At 26.0% G+C, this 22,064-nt stretch overlaps 1 protein-coding gene across 1 annotated transcript in view; it reads left to right on the top strand.

Moving 5' to 3' along the window:
* The window catches only part of LOC136072044 (membrane-bound transcription factor site-1 protease-like), a 60,406-nt gene that overhangs the window by 19,168 nt on the left and 19,174 nt on the right, over nt 1–22,064 (top strand). The window contains exons 7-18 of the mRNA XM_065820038.1: nt 4,598–4,708; nt 4,942–5,051; nt 5,318–5,434; nt 5,671–5,738; nt 8,905–9,007; nt 9,087–9,163; nt 11,845–11,919; nt 12,066–12,166; nt 13,734–13,797; nt 18,675–18,771; nt 18,971–19,018; nt 19,121–19,165. Coding sequence (XP_065676110.1) covers nt 4,598–4,708; nt 4,942–5,051; nt 5,318–5,434; nt 5,671–5,738; nt 8,905–9,007; nt 9,087–9,163; nt 11,845–11,919; nt 12,066–12,166; nt 13,734–13,797; nt 18,675–18,771; nt 18,971–19,018; nt 19,121–19,165 — 1,016 coding nt within the window. The remainder of the gene's footprint in view (nt 1–4,597; nt 4,709–4,941; nt 5,052–5,317; nt 5,435–5,670; nt 5,739–8,904; nt 9,008–9,086; nt 9,164–11,844; nt 11,920–12,065; nt 12,167–13,733; nt 13,798–18,674; nt 18,772–18,970; nt 19,019–19,120; nt 19,166–22,064) is intronic.

Here is a 22,064-nt window from a genome sequence, read left to right as displayed (position 1 = left end):
TTTTGCATTATTTATTTATTTTATGCAAAAAAAAAAAAAAAAAAAAATCTAGGGATATTGGGGGAGGGGCGTAGGGGCCTCCCGTGGGAGGGGAGGAGATCTCCCTTGGCCCATGACTATAAATGTCCTAAACTAGTCAATAAATGACACTATTTGATGTTTTATTCAAATAAATGTTTTAAAAAATATTTTAATTGCTTTTGTTACAAAATTTAAATTTTTCTAAAAAGACACCATTTTTAAATGCAAATTTTGATCACGTATTAGAGAGACAATTGATGAATCTAATTTTTTTCAGTAGACCTAAGATGAAATAATGATATACAATTAAACTTTTTACTCGGGATTTTGGGCCACAGTCTTCATTTTACCTCCAAAAATCAGTCTTAAGAGTGCTATTTTTGGATTTCTCAAGTTAAAATCTATTAGAGTACCAAATTTTAGGAAATTTCCCCAAGCCATTATGAAGATACTGTATGTCAAAGTTGCTTTGTAGTCACTTCAGAAAATGCTGAGTCAGCATTATTTCAAGTGACGATATCTCTGGAACTCATTGGTATTTTTAACTAAAATTTTCGCAGTTATTATTTTTTTGATGTGGACTGCAAGTGGTGTAAAAATAAACAAATTCTGAGACGTAAGGGTGTCATGGTCTGGATGATTTCATATATTTTTACCCATTACTAACTGGTCTCAATTCATTGACTATTGCTATTTTTTTAATAATTAATTGCTATTTTCTCCTAATTACCTGCTGTTATCTTGGAAATCTGTCAACATTGTAACTATGCAACTAACACTATGTCTAATGTAATCATTCGCTTCTATTCGCTTTTACAACTTATTTATTAGCTTTTACAACTAAATGTACTCCACTAAAGACTTGACTTACTTGCTCTAGTTGGCTATCAAATTAAAATTTAAACTAAAAATAGCTATTTACAGATAAACCAGTATACAATTCTCAGTATCCATCCTCTTGTCAACAACATCATATAATATTATAATAATGCTGATAACAAATGCAATACCATTGACCAGAAAACAAATACTTAGAAAATTGTTTACCTTTTTCCAACTTTCAATCAAAGTATTTTATGTCAAAAACAAAACAGTATTTTACCTGTACTGCACTTAACTCGATTTAACTTTTGCTTTATTAACTTCACACACAAAAACAATAACACAATGCAATCCACTGCTGAAATAAATGTCCCAGCAATCTTGTCTAATAAACAAAGTTAATGAATGTTATTGACAAGAAAAAAACACCAAAAAATTATAATAATTTTATTTAATTTTAAATTTATATATCCAACATCCAATTACAGTATTTCATGCCCAGCTTACTTAGAACTCAATTAAAGTATTCTATTTCCACCTTATTTAACTTTCAATTACGATATTTTAAGTATACTTTATTTAAAATTCAATTCAGGTATTTTATGTTTTCTATATAACAAAATAACCCTCAATTGCATTTTAATGGCAAAAATTCATTGACTTTTTTACCGTCAAAATGCAATTCACTATAACATAGTGGTCAGTTTGCAAAGTTGTTTGTAAAAAAAACACATTATCGTTGTAACTAAAATGAAAAACACAAATGTAATTTTTGAAAGTAACCAATAATTACATAATAAACTGCAATTCTTTTAAAGACACAGTTATTGCAAAAAAAAATAATTTTAAAGTGCGCCAATTGAAATGCAAATACTTTTAATTAGATGGGACTAGCTGATTGGTTTCTTAAATATAAAATCCGTTTCTTATAAAACTGCCTTTATGAAAAAAAAAAGGTAACATTATATTGTTAATCTTTTCTTTTTTCAATGGTATATTGTCCTATTAAAGTTATTATTTAAAAATCAGTCTTTTATATTAAATATTTTTAAAAATACATTTGAAAAAATAAAACATTCTTTTTGAATATTATAACTGCATTTTTTTAAATTTTGTTTATACCATAAAGTCTCATATACTCATATGCCCTAAAGTCTCATATACGGTAAAGTCTCGTGTACTCATATACTATAAAATCTTGTGTACTTATATACCAAAAAGCCTCAAATATCGTATACCGTATATCACAAATTTAACATCTATAAAAACTAGTTTTCTAACGTTATTTTTCTATTAAAATTAACTAACTTTAATTTTCTATTAAAATTAACTAATATTCTTTTTCTATTAAAATTAACTAACTGATAAAAAAAATTTATTAAAAAGCAAAAATCATTAATTATTTTCAGCAAACAAATTAAAATGAATCTTAAGTATGTTAATGTAAACTTTTATCATTATTTTCAGAGTTTTTATTTAAAGTTTGGATTTTGAAATTTTCATTTGCAAACAAATCATTTCTGCGCGGTGTAATACTTTGCTCATTTTGGATTTCTATAGTATGCATAATGTTTAAACTCTAGTTTTCCAAACAAATTATTTCAGCAGATTTCAAATAAAATATCATTTTTTAATGATTTTTAAGCACAAAGTGACAACATATTATTTGAAAAAAAAAAAGTTTTTAAAAATTAAAATGTGCATGCATTTTTGTTATTTATTCATAAATGACCGAAGTTACATGGCGACCGAACTTAAGTGATTTTACGGTATATAGTATAAAGTAATTACACACTAATTTATTGTGTAATAGTTTTTTATATTATGCAATGAAATATATATTCTATATATTATTTTAAATGAATTATTGAAATTCGTCTCAATTTGAGCAAAATAAAATAATATAATGCACAATCAGATGCTCTGTTAAAAAAAATATTAATTAAACTTTTTACATTCTATTACAAGTAATAGATTATAAAATATTTTTTATAAGCAGTAAAACATTTATAGATCTTTATTTTTCAAATTTTTTTTTATCAAATAATTAAAGTTGTTAATAGCTAGCGTGAAAACCCAAAGAAAATGCTTGTCTTTATGATTTTTTTTTCATGATGCAATAAACAATGATTGTTATGTATATACTCTTGTAATGTTAAATATATTCTTGTAATGTTTAATATAGGGTTAGGACTATTGTAATTGTAATTGTAAAAATTAAATACAATTACACATTACAATACAATAATATTGTATTATAATATTACAGAAACAATAAAAAAAATTTATTTTGGTGTTGTATTGCTGTGATGAAAAACAATTACAATAAGTATTCTATTGTTTTTTTTCTAACAATACAATAAAGTTTGAAAACTATTGTATTGTATTGTTTTAATGAAATAAAATTACAATAACTATTGTATTGTTTTGATGAAAACAATTACAATAACTATTGTAGTGAATTACTTTACATTTAAGTAGAAAAGCTAATGTATTTTAACGTATTTATATTTATCTCTGACAAACTTACTATTATTTTTGCTATTTTTTATTTACGGATTTGCAATATATTGCAAATTTTATTTTTTACATATTTAGATTTCGCATCACCTATCTTGTTATGTATTTCTAAGCTCTATATGGCCGCAAAATATTGCCTGTCTGATGATAGCCTTACTATTATGAAAAATAACATTCATAAATTATTTAATTCAGCCCTTTTATTTTTTCCTCTTGATTTTAATGCTGCAAAGGAACTTAAAATATATATGAAAATTAACTTTAGTAATACAAACAGTTAAACAATAACAATAATTCTTCTTAAATAAAAATGGTAATTTCTTTTATTACAGTAACAATAAATTGTTGTTGTATTACAAAGACGAATACAATACAATATTTATTGTTATTGTAGTGGGTCATTACAACACTTGTTTTTTTCAGATATTGTTATTGTTTTATAAAGATGAATTGCAATACAATATTTATTGTTATTGTATTACAGAATTACAATAGTTGTAAATCACAAGTATTGTTATTGTTTCTAAATTAAGTTAATACAATAACAATAACTATTGTTACTGTTATTGCTTTCATTACAATTACAATAGTCCTAACCCTAGTTGAATATATTCTTGTAATGTTAAATATATTCTTGTAATGTTAACGCTACAAATTGTAAGAAGTATAAAATCAAATTTTGTATTTATTAAGCAATTTTTTTTAACAAATAAAAAGATAGCTTGCGCAAAAACCTTAAGCTCTCGTAAAACGCTGTTGAGAAGAGCAGCTCGCATGGCTTGCCATGTTTGTTTTAGGAGAGCTTTTCTTCACTTTTGCACTTATTTAATTGCCGAGGCCTGCAATTGGCACAAAAAAACAGCAAATTATCAGTAAACTATTTTATTGATGGTAGTATTATTCCCCTCCCTCCTAGGCTTTGGGGAGATGAATATATTAAAAACAAAGAAGATAAATAAAAAGTTGACACTTTTTATTTATCTTCTTTGAAAAGTTCAGCTTTTTTTTTTTTCAAATAAATTGTATTTAAAATGAATTAAGAATAAAATATAGTTTTGAAATACAAGCTAAATATCAGTGAACTGCTAAATATGGTGAATAAATATTATGAATAAATATTAGGTGGTGAATATTATTTTTATATAATTATGCAAAGTATAATTATACTTTGTATAAGTATACAAAATTATGCAAAGTAAACAATGATGTATTATATAAATTTTATTTTATTTAGGAAAAGATGTTAAAGTAGCAGTCTTTGATACTGGTCTTCCGAAATCTCATCCCCATTTCAAAAATATTAAAGATCGAACAGATTGGACTGAGGAAAAAACAGTAAATGATGGTAAGATTGTTGTCAAAATCTAAAATGATGCCCTTATGATGAATCGTGAATTGAAAATTTTTTTTTATGTTTATAACTGCTGATATTATTCTTATTTAAATATAAGCAGATTGTGCAAAAAATAATAAATATAAATAAAACTGTTTTATTAATGTAAAAAGTAACAAGTATTTTGTAATCTCTTCAATGAGGAAAGGGTGTATTGATTTTTTTTGTTGTTGTTGCGGGTTTAGAGGTTGGTCATGGAACATTTGTTGCTGGAGTTATTGCAAGCGATCGAGAATGCTATGGTTTTGCTCCAGAAGCAGATTTATATATTTTTAGGGTGTTCACAAATAAGCAGGTATTTTTAACACATTTAAGTTTATTTATATTAGACAAAGTTTAACATATTCTCACCACAATATTTATATACTAACACTAAGGCTTGTTATAAAGTATATTAAATATAATTTACAATTTTATTTCAGGTTTTAGCTCTATGTCAGTTCAATTATATTTACAAGAAAAAATAATAATAATATTTATAATTAAATAAATATTTTAAAAATTTATAAATCTTATTTTATTTTTGTTCACAATAAATTTATAAAAAAACAATTTATGTAGGTCTCATATACTTCTTGGTTTCTTGATGCTTTTAACTATGCAATTTTGAAAAATATTGATATATTGAATCTTAGTATTGGTGGACCAGATTTCATGGACAAACCCTTTGTTGATAAGGTAGTTTTTTACTTTATTTTATTGTGTTGTGTCTTTTGTTTTACACTTGAAAAAATATTTTTTTAAACACTGTATTATATATTAATGCTATAATCTTTTTCATTTGTTATTACTTAATGTATGTTATTGTTGGTATTGTTTCATATATGTCATTATTTTATGAGTTATTATTTGTTTCAAAGTTTATAAAGTACTTATAATCTTCAACTTATTTTGTAATTTTTTATTTACAATAGGTCTGGGAACTTACTGCTAACAATGTCATTATGGTATCTGCTATTGGTAATGATGGACCTCTCTATGGGTATGAGCATTTATTTGTCAACTTTTATCTATATGTATGTTTGTTATATCTATAACATATCTATATGTATGTTTGTGTTTCTATCTGAACCTCTGCTGCAGTGTTTATCCACATGTAAGTTACTATATATATGTATGTTTGTGTTCTGCTTGAATCTTTGGTGTAATGTTAGCTCAGTTACCAACTAGCGACTCCAACTATAAAACTTATGCTTGCCTTTATTTCCAGTATTTCGTTAGATGTAATGTTTTTCTAAATATAAATACTCATCTTGGGCTGATGTTAACTGCATTCAGCTACTGCCTTATAGAAGGCCTCCTAGGCAAAGTCTTTAGTATGTAGAATAATTCTGTTGAACAGCCTCGCACACCTTCATCTGTTAGGCTGGCATAGAAGTAAACCTGTGATACCTTGTTTCCTGCCATGATTCCAGGATGATGAATGCTGGATCTTTGTGACTTTACTCATAGATTTTTGCTTGTACCTCCTTGATAGTGGCTATGCAACTCTTTCTGTTAACTCCTAATGAGGGTATAGTTCTTAAACTGAGTTTAATGGTTATGAGGCTGACTGGTAGTAAGGTTTCCTGAACTCTGGAATTTTTTTAATACTCTGATATTTTACAGGTGTTGATGGAATCAGCCTTCAGGCTGATTCATCAACAGCTGTAAAATCATAAATTATATCATAATATGGTCATAAATTAGCAATGTTGTTTTATAGCCATTTGTGGTTTTCAAAGTAATTTTCCATCAGTTAAATCCAGCATGGAAAATCGTTGCAAAGAATGAGTTATTTTTAAATAAGTTTAAAATTATCAATGCATGTTTGCGCATTTTCACCTATCAATCAAGGATTCAGATTGAAATGTGTATTTGAAATAACATTTTTAGTAAAAACCTTGTTTTATTTAACATAAGTTATAGTAGCATTTCACAAAAGATTTCTTTTAGTATTAAGTTTAAGTTTTTTTAACATTTATTTTTAATTGAATAAAAGTTTGTTCATGCGAGAGTTATTTAAAACTATTAACATCAGCAAAATTAAACTGAATGTTAGTTATTTGCGTTTCCATTTGATTGATCACATTGATTTTATTTTAAATTATTGTTTTAAAAGGAATATGAATTTGTTAATTTTCAAGCATAAAGTTATTTTTTGATATGTAAAGTTATTTTTGTATATGTAAAGTTATTTTTGTAAAGTTCAGTCATGAAGAACTATTACTAATATAAAAACTTAAACAAAGAAAAAATAAAATTTTTGACCGACCAAAGAATAAATAATTGGCTATCCAAAAAAAACAATTGACTGTCAATATGTGCTAACCAGTCAATCTGACAGCTCTCCTTTGATTTCTTATTTTCCACGCTGGTTGAATCTAACCTCTTGCAAAATTTACCAGACTTCTTTGCTCTTTGTGAGACTAATTTTAACTTGGATGTTCTTTTTTCAGATCTCAATATTAATGGCTACTATTCTTTGATTCACCAAGAATCCAATAGTCACATGCTTAGCTCCGGCGTATACTTATGCACCAATTCACCTATTTGTTGAGAAATCAGATTTTATTCCTCTGACCATTCTTTTATGTGCTTTCGCTTAGCACCTCTTCGCTCTATCAACTTTCTCTTTGTTCTTTATTGTTTTCCTTCTTCCCAAGACTGCACTCTTTTAGATGTAATTTCTGATCATATAACCTACTTACTTAAAAGTTATCATAAAAGTAATATTTTGAAACTAATGTAATTTGAATAAATATATTGTGTGGATCAAACAAAAAAGGATTAAAAAAATGGCAAATATGGCATAGATATTTATTTTTTAAAGTAGAATCATGCTTTGCTGACTAATTAAAAAAAGAGTCAAAAATGATACTACATCAAGCTAATGTGTGTAATGCTGTAATCAATATTTTATTTTTATATGTTAATGACATGTTAGACAATCTTACATGTCAATGCAGATTGTTTGAAGATGACACTAAGAGTTTAGGTGCTATTTCCAATGAAACAGATCATCTAATTTTACAATAAGCCTATTAAATAAGCATAGAACAACAAAATTGGCCAAAATATGGTTAAAATTGGCCAAAATATGGTTAAATTTGGCCAAATTATGGTTAACTATAATTTGGAAGACAAGGACTTCCAAATTATAATTAAAAGTTATGTGGTCATAAAATGTAAACAACTTGACAGAAAAAGATTTAAGTGTGTTGTTAAGAAACTGGGAAAGAAGATATTGCAAAAATAATTAATAATCAAATTGTTTTTATGGATTAATAAGAAAAAAATTCAAAAGCAATAAATGAGTTGTAATAAGACAACTGATCTAGTCTTGTTAAGGCCTCCCTTAGAATAGATGACATTTAAACTGTATTAAGTATACAAAGAGTGGAAAAAGTTATCTTAAGAAATTACAACTCCAAAGACCGGCTGAAAATATTTTGAATTTTGTCTTTAGAAACACAAAAGGCAAGGAGGAATCTAATTTTTTAATACAAAATCCATAAGGGATACAAAACAGTTGGATAAACATTTCATCACTAAGAGATGACAAAAACTTATTTTCTGAAATATACCTTTTTTACCAACAGAATTGTAAATAGTTGGAACAAACTTTTACAAACAATAGAGCAAACACAAACAATTTGTATATGAATCTTATAAAATAAAAAAGATTTATTATTACATTTTCTTACAATTTAATATGATTTATTACATTTTCTTACAATTTATTATGATTTATTACTATTAATTATTTTTTTCTATTATTGTTTGATAAAAACTTTAATTATGAAAGTTTTTCACTATTTCCAACAAATTAATGGAAATATCTTAAGTTTAATAAGTGGGATACTACCATGTGCTGAAATAAGTGACCAATAATGTGACCGCCATATTTTTTTGGTTTTAATTATTTTAATAAAATACTTTGACAAAAAAGATTGCTTTAATAAAAAGCAAAGTAAATTCGTATTTCATTTAATAACATGAGCCCCCCTATCTCCTCCCCCCCCCCCACCTCCCCCAAGAAAAAAAAAAGCGACAAGCAGAAATAATAAAAGTAACATTTTAAAAGTTCTTTTTATTTTAATGAATTTTGTTATTTTATACTTTTAGCATATTGTTAAAATACCTTTAAGCAATATAATCATTTTTAGGACATTAAATAATCCAGCTGACCAGATGGATGTTATTGGCGTTGGCGGAATAAATTTTGATGACAAAATTGCGAGTTTTTCTTCTAGAGGAATGACTACTCATGTATAGTATAAGTTTATGTGGTTTTTAGTTTTTAAAAAGAGGAATTTTGATAGTTTGAATTTCGCTTAAATTTTTTTAGGAATTACCTTATGGTTATGGGCGCATCAAACCTGATATTGTAACTTATGGAGCAAGTGTAACAGGCTCAAATCTTAAGTATTTTAAATTTCAATAGCATTTGTTACTAATATGTTATAAAAAAATATGTAAATAAAAAATTTTATAATATATTTGAAAAGCACAACACGTAAGAATATTGATTGATTTAAAAATGTCACAAATAAAAATTTGTAAATTGTAATTCTGAAAGCACAATGTAAGCTTGTAGCTTATTTTAAAAAGTATTTTAGGGCAAGAATTTTTTTAAGTTAATAATACCAAATTTTCTGTATACCACTAGCAATAATTATGGAGTTAAAAGATCATTAGGTTATGTGTCAATACACTATATATTGACATATGTATTGAAAGTATGTCATTAAAAAAAATCTGTGAACATTTATTTCACCAAATTTGTTTATATCTAGTGTTTAATAATTGGATCCTACATCCAATCTGTTAGCATACAGCTGAACAAGTTGAAGAAAATTATTACAGGTATCATTAAATGACAGAGAAGGAGTTATCGAATGTCTTGAGTGAAATAACAATTGATTGACTCTAAAACACTTTAAATGTCAAATTAAAGACTGCATACAACAGAGGATTGTTTAAACTTAATTTGAATCTCAACTTTTTGTTTCATTTATTATTCATTGTCTTATGTGTTTTAAAAAAAACTTCCCCATAGATAATTTGAATTCTCAATAAATATCTCATAGATATGATGCTTTCAATATTAAAAAATCAAGTAAACACAAATTGTAATTGAAAAAAGTGACAGAAGACAAACTTAGTCACTAAGCCCCATAAACATCAAAAAATAAATTTTTAAAATATTTTAAAACAATACTTTACTTGGTGAGTTGGTTTATATCAATGAGAAAAGCAATTTCTTAAAATTTCAGCATAAAACCTTTTGTGGTTCATGAAATATGGTCATTTGAAATTTCTGATTTTCCAAAAATAAAAGCTTTATTTGAAACCATTGGTAACCTAAGATCAACACTGATTTTAACCATAACTTTTTTTCTGCTGATTTAATAGATTTTAATACAGTGATAATATGTATTAAATACAGTGATTTATATATATATATATATATATATATATATATATATATATATATATATATATATATATATATATATATATATATATATATATATATATATATATATATATATATATATATATATATATATATATATATATATATATAAATAAAAGCATTTCATAATCAGTACTAAAAATGTCTAAAATTAAGCCTGAATTAAACTCAGTTTTTAAATAGCCTTTGTCCCCTTCTCCCCCATCCATTTACTTTTTAACATGCACATTTTTGGCCAGAACATTCTTAAAAGAACTTCTCTGTTGATTAATATTATCAATTGGTTATTAAACATTTCTCTTTATACTGTGCGTCTGATTTCTGATGTATGAAATGTTTTTATGTACAAACAAAGAATTGAGCATACACATTTAATTGCTGTGACATTAAGTTAGATATGTTTTACTAATATTTGCATTGTGAATCTGCACAAATATCGCCCAAAATAAATGCAATGGTTGAAGTAGGGTATTAACTTTTTTAAATCTTCATAAATGAAACAATCAACAGAGTTTGTATTGTGTTGTAAATGACCTGAGATGGTACAACCACTTTTACATTTAATAATATTTTCTTCCAAAAACTAAATAGCAATGTTGCTTGACTGTTGTTCTGATGGAAACATTGTACTAAAAACATAGAATATAAACAAACCACATGGCAATAACCATAAGAATTTGTAAATTTGTTACACTTTTTTGTAAATTTCAAACAAAATATTTCAGAAATACAAAATAGCAACTAATGTAAACAAACCAAAAATAGAAAACATAGAAATCTACTAATTAGTTTAGGATAAAAGATATTTCAAGCTTAAGAATTTTTAGCATGCTAAAACTCCATTGTATCAAGCTATGCATTGTAAAATTTTTCAGATTTATGGTGGGCTCCCTAAATGTGTTCCTAAATGCATAAAATTTTCTCTAGGCAGCATTTATGAGCAATGAAACATTTTAAGACTAGGTAGAAAGTATTTGCTTGACATAGGGTGTTTGATACACCCAGTACTCAAAGTGAAGAGAAAACAGGATGGTATTTGGTAAATTGAAAACAACATCCCACCTAATCATTGTTAATCGGGATAATTTACACTTTATAAAAAGGTGACGGGATGGCATCCTTCCTCACTTCGAGCACGGGATATATATATAAAAATTCTGAAAAAATCTACTTAAGCAGATAGAAACAAAACTGGTGCATTAATCTTTCAGTATTGGATAAACTGTATGGCGAATAAACTATACGAAACACATCAACTTGATACTAAAAAAAAACTAAATTAAATATTTTGGTTTGATATGATTTTGGATTACTAATTTGATGTGATGTGATTATTCATTATTAATTTGGTGGTACTTAAACTAATTTCTGGCTTTTCTTATTTGTATTTGTGCCATTCAGCACTGTTTTTCAAGTTTTCAACTTTGAGTGATTATCAAACTTCAGATTACTTCATAATTAAGGAAAATTAAGATATTAGCAATTATTATAGTAATAGTAATAAGTTTATTACTTTTGATGCCCAAAATACTGAAATCCCTAATTGTTTGAACTAGACATCTTTAGAAGATTAGTTATGTGTTTTTTTTAATTTAGTATAAGTTATTTTAACTTTTGTCTTTTATAGAGGTGGTTGTCGTTCGTTATCAGGAACCAGTGTGGCGTCACCTGTTGTGGCTGGTGCTCTAGCTCTGTTATTAAGGCATTTTATTGTATTTGTTGTTAAAAAAAAAATTTTAGTTTTATTTAGATTATTATTTTTACTATTATTTTACATTATTTTTACTATATTAATATTATATTATAATGTTCATTTCAGTGTTCAACTTGTTTAAAAATTTGATTTAGCTCGGTGGCATCTAAAAAAGTTGTTACCAACCCAGCTAGTGTGAAACAAGCCATTATAGAGTCTGCCACAAGGATCCCAGATGCTAATATGTTTGAGCAAGGTAACATATTTTAGTATCCAACCAAAGTTTAAAAAAAGTTTAAAAAAGTATTATATTTACAATTTAGCTTTGAAAAGTTTTAAATAAATTGAATCAAATTGAATCAAAAAATTCATAACTGAAGCATGTAGATCAAACTTTTTTTTCACAATTGACAGATAATTAGATGACAGTGCAACCTTTTAATTTAACCTTCTACTGACAGTTTATTTCATAACTATATATAATATCCATAATAAGATAAAAATTAAGCAGTTTTTCAAACAAAGAAGAAAAAGAAAAGTTATGGAAAAAATTAAAAATGGCATGGCCAAATCAAAAGAATGGTGTAAATTCAAATTTTCTCTAATACACCTGGTTTATCATTTTTTATTTAAAGTAGAAGAATTATAAAGAATTTCCCTAAGAACTTTCTACTACAACACTAAGCCATAGTAGACTATGTCTGTTGTGTTCAAGTATAGAACTACCACAACACTAAGCCACAGTAGACTATGTGGTATTCAAGAATAAAACTAGCATAACACTAAGCCACAGAAGACTATGTCTGTTGTTCAAGTATAAAACTACCACAACACTAAGCCACAGTAGACTATGTCTGTGTTGTTCGAGTAACTAGTGCCAAGGACTAGGATTAAAAATTCTCATAAATTCCGAAATTAGTCAATGCACACAATAAAAACAAATACAAAGAAAAAATTTTCATTTTTTTGTTTGGCATGTTACACTTTACAACTTTTGTTATTATTATTATTTTTTTTAATTTTATTTAGGTGCCCCAAGAAGTCCTTACGGTCTTATCACAGAGCACTGCGGATGAGCATTTAATTGGAAGTTCACGCCTCCTTCCTAACTGATGTCGCAAAACTTGCCCAGAGGTGGGGTTTAAACCACGGATCCTTTGTTTCTGAGGCAAGTGCGCTACCACTGTGCCACGGCTGCTCATTATGCTCAACTGCTTATTAGTAATATTATACTTAAAGAAAAATGAACCATTAAAATACCAATACATGCGAAACAGTATGTTTATTCATTTTCCCATGTAAGAAAAAGATGTACAAATCTTTTTCTTGTATGTAATTTTCTTATATGTAATACTAACAATTTGATTCCATTTAAAGAGTATTTTTTTAATAAAAAAATGCTGTAATCAGTAATTGAAAAAGTAGAATTTTTTGTTGGGTGTTTTGAAGGACAGTTTATATTTTGCACTAGAGTTTAATGGTGAAAGATGTTCAGACATTTTTAATGTCCAAAAGGACATAAAATTACAAAATTTATAGGTAAAATATTAGAAAATTTATAGGTAAAATATTATTTGAGTACAAATACTGAAAGGTAAAATATTAGCTTTGGGTTTGACAAAATTTAGAAATTTTGTTAAACCCAAAGCTAATATTTTACCTTTCAGTATTTGTACTCAAAAATTGACAAAGTTTATGTGATTCAAGATTCAATTTGATTTAAGGCCATTTTTTTAATTAAACTTTAATGTATAAATATTTTTTTTAAACACTTCCTAAATAATTATTTAAGTTAAAATTAATTCAATTTCTTTTGTGCAAAGGTCATGGCAAATTTGATTTAATCAAAGCTTACAAATTACTGAGTAAATACAAACCATATGCCAGGTATATTTAAGTATTAGATATGATCCAGTATACATTTTATATATATATATATATATATATATCTATATGTGTGTGTGTGTGTGTGTGTGTGTTTTTATATATATATATATATATATATATATATATATATATATATATATATGAGTATGATCCATAGAGTAAATAGTTGTAAGTATATAAGTAATAGTATAAGTATAACAATTAAAAAAAAGAATTCAGTTTGCTTTTTTTTAACTTTTTTCTTTTAACTATATTGTGTTTTTTTTCTTGAATATAATATGAAGCAGAGAGTTCTTCAAATATAGGTCTTCATCTCTACTTCCATTAAATGATAATAACCAGACATTCAAGAATTTACAAATATATTAAATGGCAAATTGGCTAACAACAAGTCAATTGTAAATAACATAGAGTTCATTTAGTTTCTATGCTAATTGTATATTATTAATTTGAAAGTTTCATTTTTTTAGGCGTCAGACAGTTTTCCATTTCTTCAACAATCTATATATCTATAATATAAATAATAGATTTGCAATATATTATAATTGGCATTGGAATTGTGTAGGTTTTAACATTGTGAATTTTATGGTTTATTTACAATTTAGAAGATTTTCTCATGGAAAAGTAGTAATAATAACAGATAATAAAAACATTTTCATGGAAAGAGTTCTAATCCTACAAAAAAAACTTAAAAAAAAAACTGCAAAACTCAATGAAAATAAAACACAGAATTATGTAAACATGGTTCTTTTAAAACTTTTTCAAATTACTGTTTAGTTTTCTATAGAATATAAAGAATATAGAATATAAATATAATACATGCTTAATTTTTTTTTCATAATTTAACCCTATGTTTTTAATAAAGAGTTATTTGTAAAGAAACATGCCTAATTTCTGCCATATTTTAGCCTCATGTTTTTTATAAAGACTTTTTTATTGACATAATTCCTGATTTTTGCAACATTTTGACCTCATGTTTTTTTAATAAAATTAATTGTACAAATTGTTTTAAAAATATTTACATAAAATATCTTTCGATAATTTAAATAAAATGTCTTTTATAGTATACAATCTTTAAAAGCAATTTCTCGCTTTATTACCTCTTTATTTAGCACATTTTTAAAACGTTTTCAAAAATCTTAAATGCTGTGGTCAAGTTATCGCAAAAAATTAATAAATGTTTGGTCAGTAATAGTGCGATCGCACGCCTTTCCTGTCCATGACTGCTTATAGTATGATTTTGTTCAATATTATATACCTTTGACTGGATTTCATTTCAGGTCTTATACCTATAGCATTCAAAAGGTAATGCTCAACACTCAACAAAATGTGTAAAATGATTAGATTACAATTCTAGATTACAGTCATTTCTAGAATCGTATAGGATTTGATTTGTTATTGGACAATGGTTTTCTTTATTGTTTAATAAATAGACTCAATATAAATTATGTACTGTTTGCTACTTAAATAATAGTTTAGATACTATTTGCCAACCATTTTTGGAACTTAAATTTGGTTTGTCTACCTGGATCACCTGTTGATACATATATTAAGATATTAGAGTATAAGATAACAGAATCTGATCTTAACTTGCAAAAAAATGTTGTAATTTATCTAAAACAAAATGTAAGTAAACCAGCAATTAGACAAATACTACATAAAGCTGAAAAACAATTAGTTAAAGAGTATCTCTAGCGGCAATGAGACTTTTTCTGTCAACAATGAATCATTTGATCTTGACATTAGTCATAGAATTTGCACTGTAATTATTTGTAAAAGTTTGTAGTAACCACTGATATTATATTATTTTATTTAAAGTATAATATATTATATTATTTAAAGTAGTTAAGTAAGATGTAGTTCAGAGATTTAGTTCAGCAATTCTTAAGATCAGGTTCTGTATCCAGACCTTGGAATTAGGGTCAGCATCCTGCAATGCTGACCAAACCGCTGACCAAACCTGACAGTGTCTGAGATTGGCTATTTTTTGCCAACCTTAGATATTTAAAACTTAATTTTATTTAATATTTCAAATTAGTTAATACAATGATTAAAAAAAAAAAAAAAAATGGAAAACAAGCATTTTATTAATTCTAAAATATTGGGTTCATTTTTCAAATTTTTAAGCAAATGTCTACATTGGAAAGAAAAGTTGGCAAACTCTGCATTTGTTTTTTTGTCAATTTGATGCTATATGTTCACACATTTGTTAATATTTGGAACCCTGTTTCTAAAGTTCTTGCCAACCTGATGCTGACCTAAAATAATTTTAGGTCAGCAATTTTTTGCTGATCTTATTTTTCCTAATTTCGATGGCTGTGCCTCTATCTCTGTTAATTGCACCTCTCATTAGTTAATTACTTTCGATGGCTGTGTATCTCTCTATCTCTGTTAATTGCACCTCTCATTAGTTAATTACTTTCGATGGCTGTGTATCTCTCTATCTCTGTTAATTGCACCTCTCATTACTTAATTACTTTCGATGGCTGTGTATCTCTCTATCTCTGTTAATTGCACCTCTCATTAGTTAATTACTTTCGATGGCTGTGTATCTCTCTATCTCTGTTAATTGCACCTCTCATTAGTTAATTACTTTCGATGGCTGTGTATCTCTCTATCTCTGTTAATTGCACCTCTCATTAGTTAATTACTTTCGATGGCTGTGTATCTCTCTATCTCTGTTAGTTGCACCTCTCATTAGTTAATTACTTTCGATGGCTGTGTATCTCTCTATCTCTGTTAATTGCACCTCTCATTAGTTAATTACTTTCGATGGCTGTGTATCTCTCTATCTCTGTTAGTTGCACCTCTCATTAGTTAATTACTTTCGATGGCTGTGTATCTCTCTATCTCTGTTAATTGCACCTCTCATTAGTTAATTACTTTCGATGGCTGTGTATCTCTCTATCTCTGTTAATTGCACCTCTCATTAGTTAATTAGGTAGTGGTAAGGAAATTGGTAATAATGTTCAGACAAAGACCAACAAAAAAATTAAAGAAGTATATTGTTATGTTAATGAAGCAAATATCTCTAAAAAAAACTGTAAGATCAGTGGAACGGCCTATTATTAGTACCTCAATGTATATGTTTGTTATAAAACTGTGTAAATAAGTTAGGAAATAATATTTTATATATGTATATATATATATTTATATATATATATATATAAATTATGTCAGTGTATTCTACAAATAGAGTGCTCAATGTTCTTAAAGAACAGAGCAATAATAAATTAGTAAAAACACTTATCTAACTTTTATCTTCAACATTATGTTTCACCATCAGTAGGTTCATCAGGAAGCCTTCCTGATAAACCTACTGATGGTGAAACATAATTTTGAAGATAAAAGTTAGATAAGTGTTTTTACTCATATATATATATATATATATATATATATATATATATATATATATATATATATATATATATATATATATATATATATATATATATATATATATATATATATATATATATATATATATATATATATATATATATATATATATATATATATATATACACACACACACACACATAAATATATATATAAAATTTTTTATATATATATTTTTTTTTTAATGTGCTAGTAGTCAATAATTTTTTTTTACAGATTGTTTTATCTCGTACTTTTTATATCTGTTATTTAAATTGAAAAGGATTTTGCAAAAAAAAAAAAAAAAAAAAAACAACACATAAAACGTGCATTTAATGAAGGAATGCAAAATAATAGCCTCACCTACATGACTTTTATTTTGATTAATTTCATTTTATTTAAATTTATTTTTTTTAAAAGCATTTTTTTATAAGTTGGATGATACAAACTTTATTTAATTATTTTCTAATGAATTTTTGAGCGTACCTTAAAAATTTGGAGCGTTTGTTAAGTATGGTCCAAAACTCTCTTTCTCTACAATTCTTTTCTTGCTTATTAATAGGTTATTTACTTTCTTGGTTAATAATGATTTCTTGTCTGATGTCCAAAGAATAAAAGAAACATAGGTGTAACTAGCAGTTGCAAAATTCCAACAAAGTAATAATTCTCACTAATATTTGGATAACAAAATAATTCTCACTAATATTTGAATAACAAACAAATTCTCACTAATATTTGAATAACAAACAAATTCTCACTATTTGGATAACAAAGTAATAATTCTCACTAATATTTGGATTTGCAACTATCATTTTTTGTTACTCTTTTTTTATCTTCTATTAAATTTTTAAAATTGTTACAATGTTTTAATAACTTTTTTTGAAAACAATTCACTATAAATATGGGATTAAAATGTTTACTGCAGAATTTTGCAATATACATTTATGTTAATATACAATTGTTAGTTTTTTCTTTTAAGGACTTTTAAACAGGTTAAAATGAAACTTGTTTATAAAGTAAGAAAAAATGAAAAATATAAAAAAGCAATTAAGTAAAAAAAGTATTTTTTTTTAATGACACTTAAATGACTTTTTAATTTCAATTCTTTTATTAATTTTCTTAAAATTTTACTGAACTAAAAATTTTTTTAATAAAACTTTACTCAAATTTTTTTACTTAACTAAAGACTTAAACATAAGAACCATCATTCTGAAATCCCATGTTTCATCTTGAGATTCGTAGGCAAAATTAATTTAATTCTTTAATTAAAAGTATAGCCCAGTAAAACCCTAGTATGTTTGTACTGACTTCAACACTTTTTTTTTTCTTAAAACTCTTTAGCTCCACAACACTGGTAATAACATTTTGATAGATATTCTTGAAGAGAACTATTAGTATTTTTATTAGTTTATTAGTAGTATTATTATTTGATTTGTATATATGTAGACATGTGTTTTTTATTTGATTCATATATATGTAGATATATGTTTCTAATTTAGTGTAATCCCTAAGTATCTTGATCTAACTGAGTGTCCTTATATGTGGCCTTATTGTTCCCAGCCTTTATACTATAGTGGAATGCCTATTTTGGTTAATGTAAGTTATTTTGGTTGTTCTTACACTCAAGTTGTGATTAACAACTTAAGTGCATTATCTATATTTATGTATTTTTTTGTAATAATTTTTTTTATCTAGTTTTAATTATTGTTTTTATTATTAAACTCAACATTTGTTAAATTGTTACATTTTTAAATATACTTTTATTGTCTGATGTCCATTGTTTTTATATCATCAGATGACAATTTTAAATGGAATGGGTGTAACAGGAAGAATAAAAGAAATGGTATGTTTTGTTTAATATCAATTAACGCATTTTTTTTTATTACTAATGCATTATTATAGTTCTAATAATGATATTAAAGTTTTTTTATTTTTTATAATTTAGCCAATATGGGAACCACTCAATGAAAATCATGGAAATTTATTAAAGGTTTGGTTAAGACATTTAAGTTAATAAAGTGAAACCATTTGTATAGCTGAGCGTGTAATGTTAGTAAAAAGTTACATATGTGATTGAGTTCTATCAGACTCGATATAAAAGCCTGGATGTTTTATGATAGAAAAAGGCTGCATATTGACTGAAGGTGTTTTGTTAGGGAAATGTTAAAATAAAGGATTTTATGTCTTCTGAATGTCTTGATGGATATTTTTCAAACCCATATATATGGCTATAATGCATAAGCCCCAAATATATAGGGTGTTCCTAAAAAATGATTTTTTTAGTTTCATTTAATATTGCTTCTTATAAGGTGCTCTAAACTTGATATTACTATTAAAGTTTATTTTTTTATGATAGAACCACTCCATGAGTCCCCTTATTTGGATCCTGTCAGTTCATCCAAAATGATGAAAAAAAACCTCTATATTTCTGCCTTTACATGACTTAACATACAAAAATTAACCAATTCTAGTCAGTTTTTAGTGGAGTCAAGGTTGGGAGAGTATCATTTTTCAACACAAGGGAAGTTCAATATATTCAAATTAACCTTCTATTAGTTTGTAAAATTGCCATGTGATATGGAAAAATGAAGTAAACTTTACCCTTTATAAACCAATAAGTGTAAAATACAGCTGTGAAAAATGCCATTTCTTTTATTTCTTCTCAAAATTTGATAAACCAAGAATGTTGTCCAGAAGGAGATACATTTTTAGAAAGTATATTTCCTTTGCTAAAAATCTGGCATAATGTAGAGATCCAGGCTTTCTTAGTCTGTACTTTTCATCACCAGAAAACACCATTGTTGTCAATTCTGTTCATCAGATATTCCTTTATCAGATATTCCTTTATCAGATATTCATCATCAATTGTTACTGTTAAAAATACATAACTAAAGTTATTTTTTTACAGAGTATTAAATTTACTTTGAATTTATTCTTGAACTGCAACCAGCGATCAAAAATATCTTCAGTTTATTGAAAATTAAATGATTCTAATACTTCTCTAAACTTCTTAAACAAATATTATTTTATTTTTAAACAAATGGTCATTTATTTTAATGCTTGAATAAATGTTCCAGCAGTGAACAATGTATTTTATAAATGTGATGTTTGCATGCTAGGAGAAGTAGAAATCAACCAAGTTTTGTGACTAATCTAAGGCACACACCTGTTACCAGTATTTACAGAATTTGTAAATACTAGTAACAGGAAAAATTCAAAAATGCACCCTTGCAATTCATCAGAAAAAGTTGAATTGATAATGAAGTTTCAGAATTTTCTTTTTTGACTCATTGATAGGACTAATGAAGTACACCAATCATTAGGGAAAAAAAAGTTTAATAGTAATATTAAAGTTGGGAAATGAGAAGTAATGTTTAGTTAAAACTGAAAAAAAAAGTTCCCCCTTATAGCCTGGAACACCTTTATATATATATATATACACCTTTATATATATATATATATTATGCGGTAGTGGTGTAGTGGTAAGAGCGCTCGCTTTGTAAGTGAGAGGTTCGGAGTTCGACTCCCACCACGTCCCTGGAAGTACCGCGCTCAACTTAGTTTCTCCGCACAGCGGCCTTGTTCGGCAAGGTTCGTGTTTCGGAGTTAAAGAGTTGAGAGAGGGTTGCACCACGATTAACAACTAAAAATAAAAAAATAATAAAAATAAAAAAAATGAGTAGCCTCCTCGACTGTAGTGGCCCCCATCAGGCCTTGGGGAGGTGAACACTCTAAAAAAAAAAAAAAAAATATATATATATATATATATATATATATATATATATATATATATATATATATATATATATATATATATATATATGTATACACACATGCACGCACATTTTTAGAGGTTATGATGAGGAACCCATATTACTTATTTAGATTATTCCATAGCTTTATCAGGTTAGACATAACACAGCAGTCAGCCTGTAACACACGAGTAATCTTGTAGCACATAAAAGCTCAAATGAATTAATTTCAAAAGTAAGTAGTTATGCAAAACCCATTTGCCAGTTGGAACTTGAGGATTTTATTTAATATGCAACTATAAATGCATGTTTAGGCAGTGACCTCACACTGAAATAGTCTGCAGCCGGAGGCTTTAGTACATATATCAACTATCTTAGAGCCTGCTGTCACAAAGGAGTGCAGTAACATCAACTGATGGTTTGGGATGGGGCAGCAATCTTTTCTTACATTATTCTTCATATTGTTTTTCTTTTTATAAAAAAGCTGCATGCCTTAAAGATAAGCAAAACTAGTAAGCATTTGCTAATCTATATCTATATAATATATATATATATATATATATATATATATATATATATATATATATATATATATATATATATATATATCTATATAATATATATATATATATATATATATATATATATATATATATATCTATATAATATATATATATATATATATATATATATAATATATATATATATATATATATATATATATATAATATGTATACAGAGAATTTTATTGCCATTTTAAAACTCAGAGTATGCAATATATATTATGACAATGTCAAACTAAGTGCTGAACACAAGGAAAACTATATATCTGTCTTATATTAATATATATATATATATATATATATATATATATATATATATATATATATATATATATATATATATATATATATATATTTATGTATTTATCTTTTATACATATACATATTTTTATACACACACACACACACACACACACACACACACACACACACACACACACACACACACACACACACACACACACACACACACACACACACACACATATATCCATATATATATATATATATATCCATGTATATATATATATATATATATATATAAGTTTATTTATTTATTATTTAATTATTATCA

This window comes from Hydra vulgaris, chromosome 15 (assembly GCF_038396675.1).
Source record: "Hydra vulgaris chromosome 15, alternate assembly HydraT2T_AEP".
NCBI lineage: Eukaryota > Metazoa > Cnidaria > Hydrozoa > Anthoathecata > Hydridae > Hydra > Hydra vulgaris.
The sequence above is the reverse complement of the archived record's forward strand: the minus strand, read 5'-3'. Positions and strand labels throughout refer to the sequence as shown.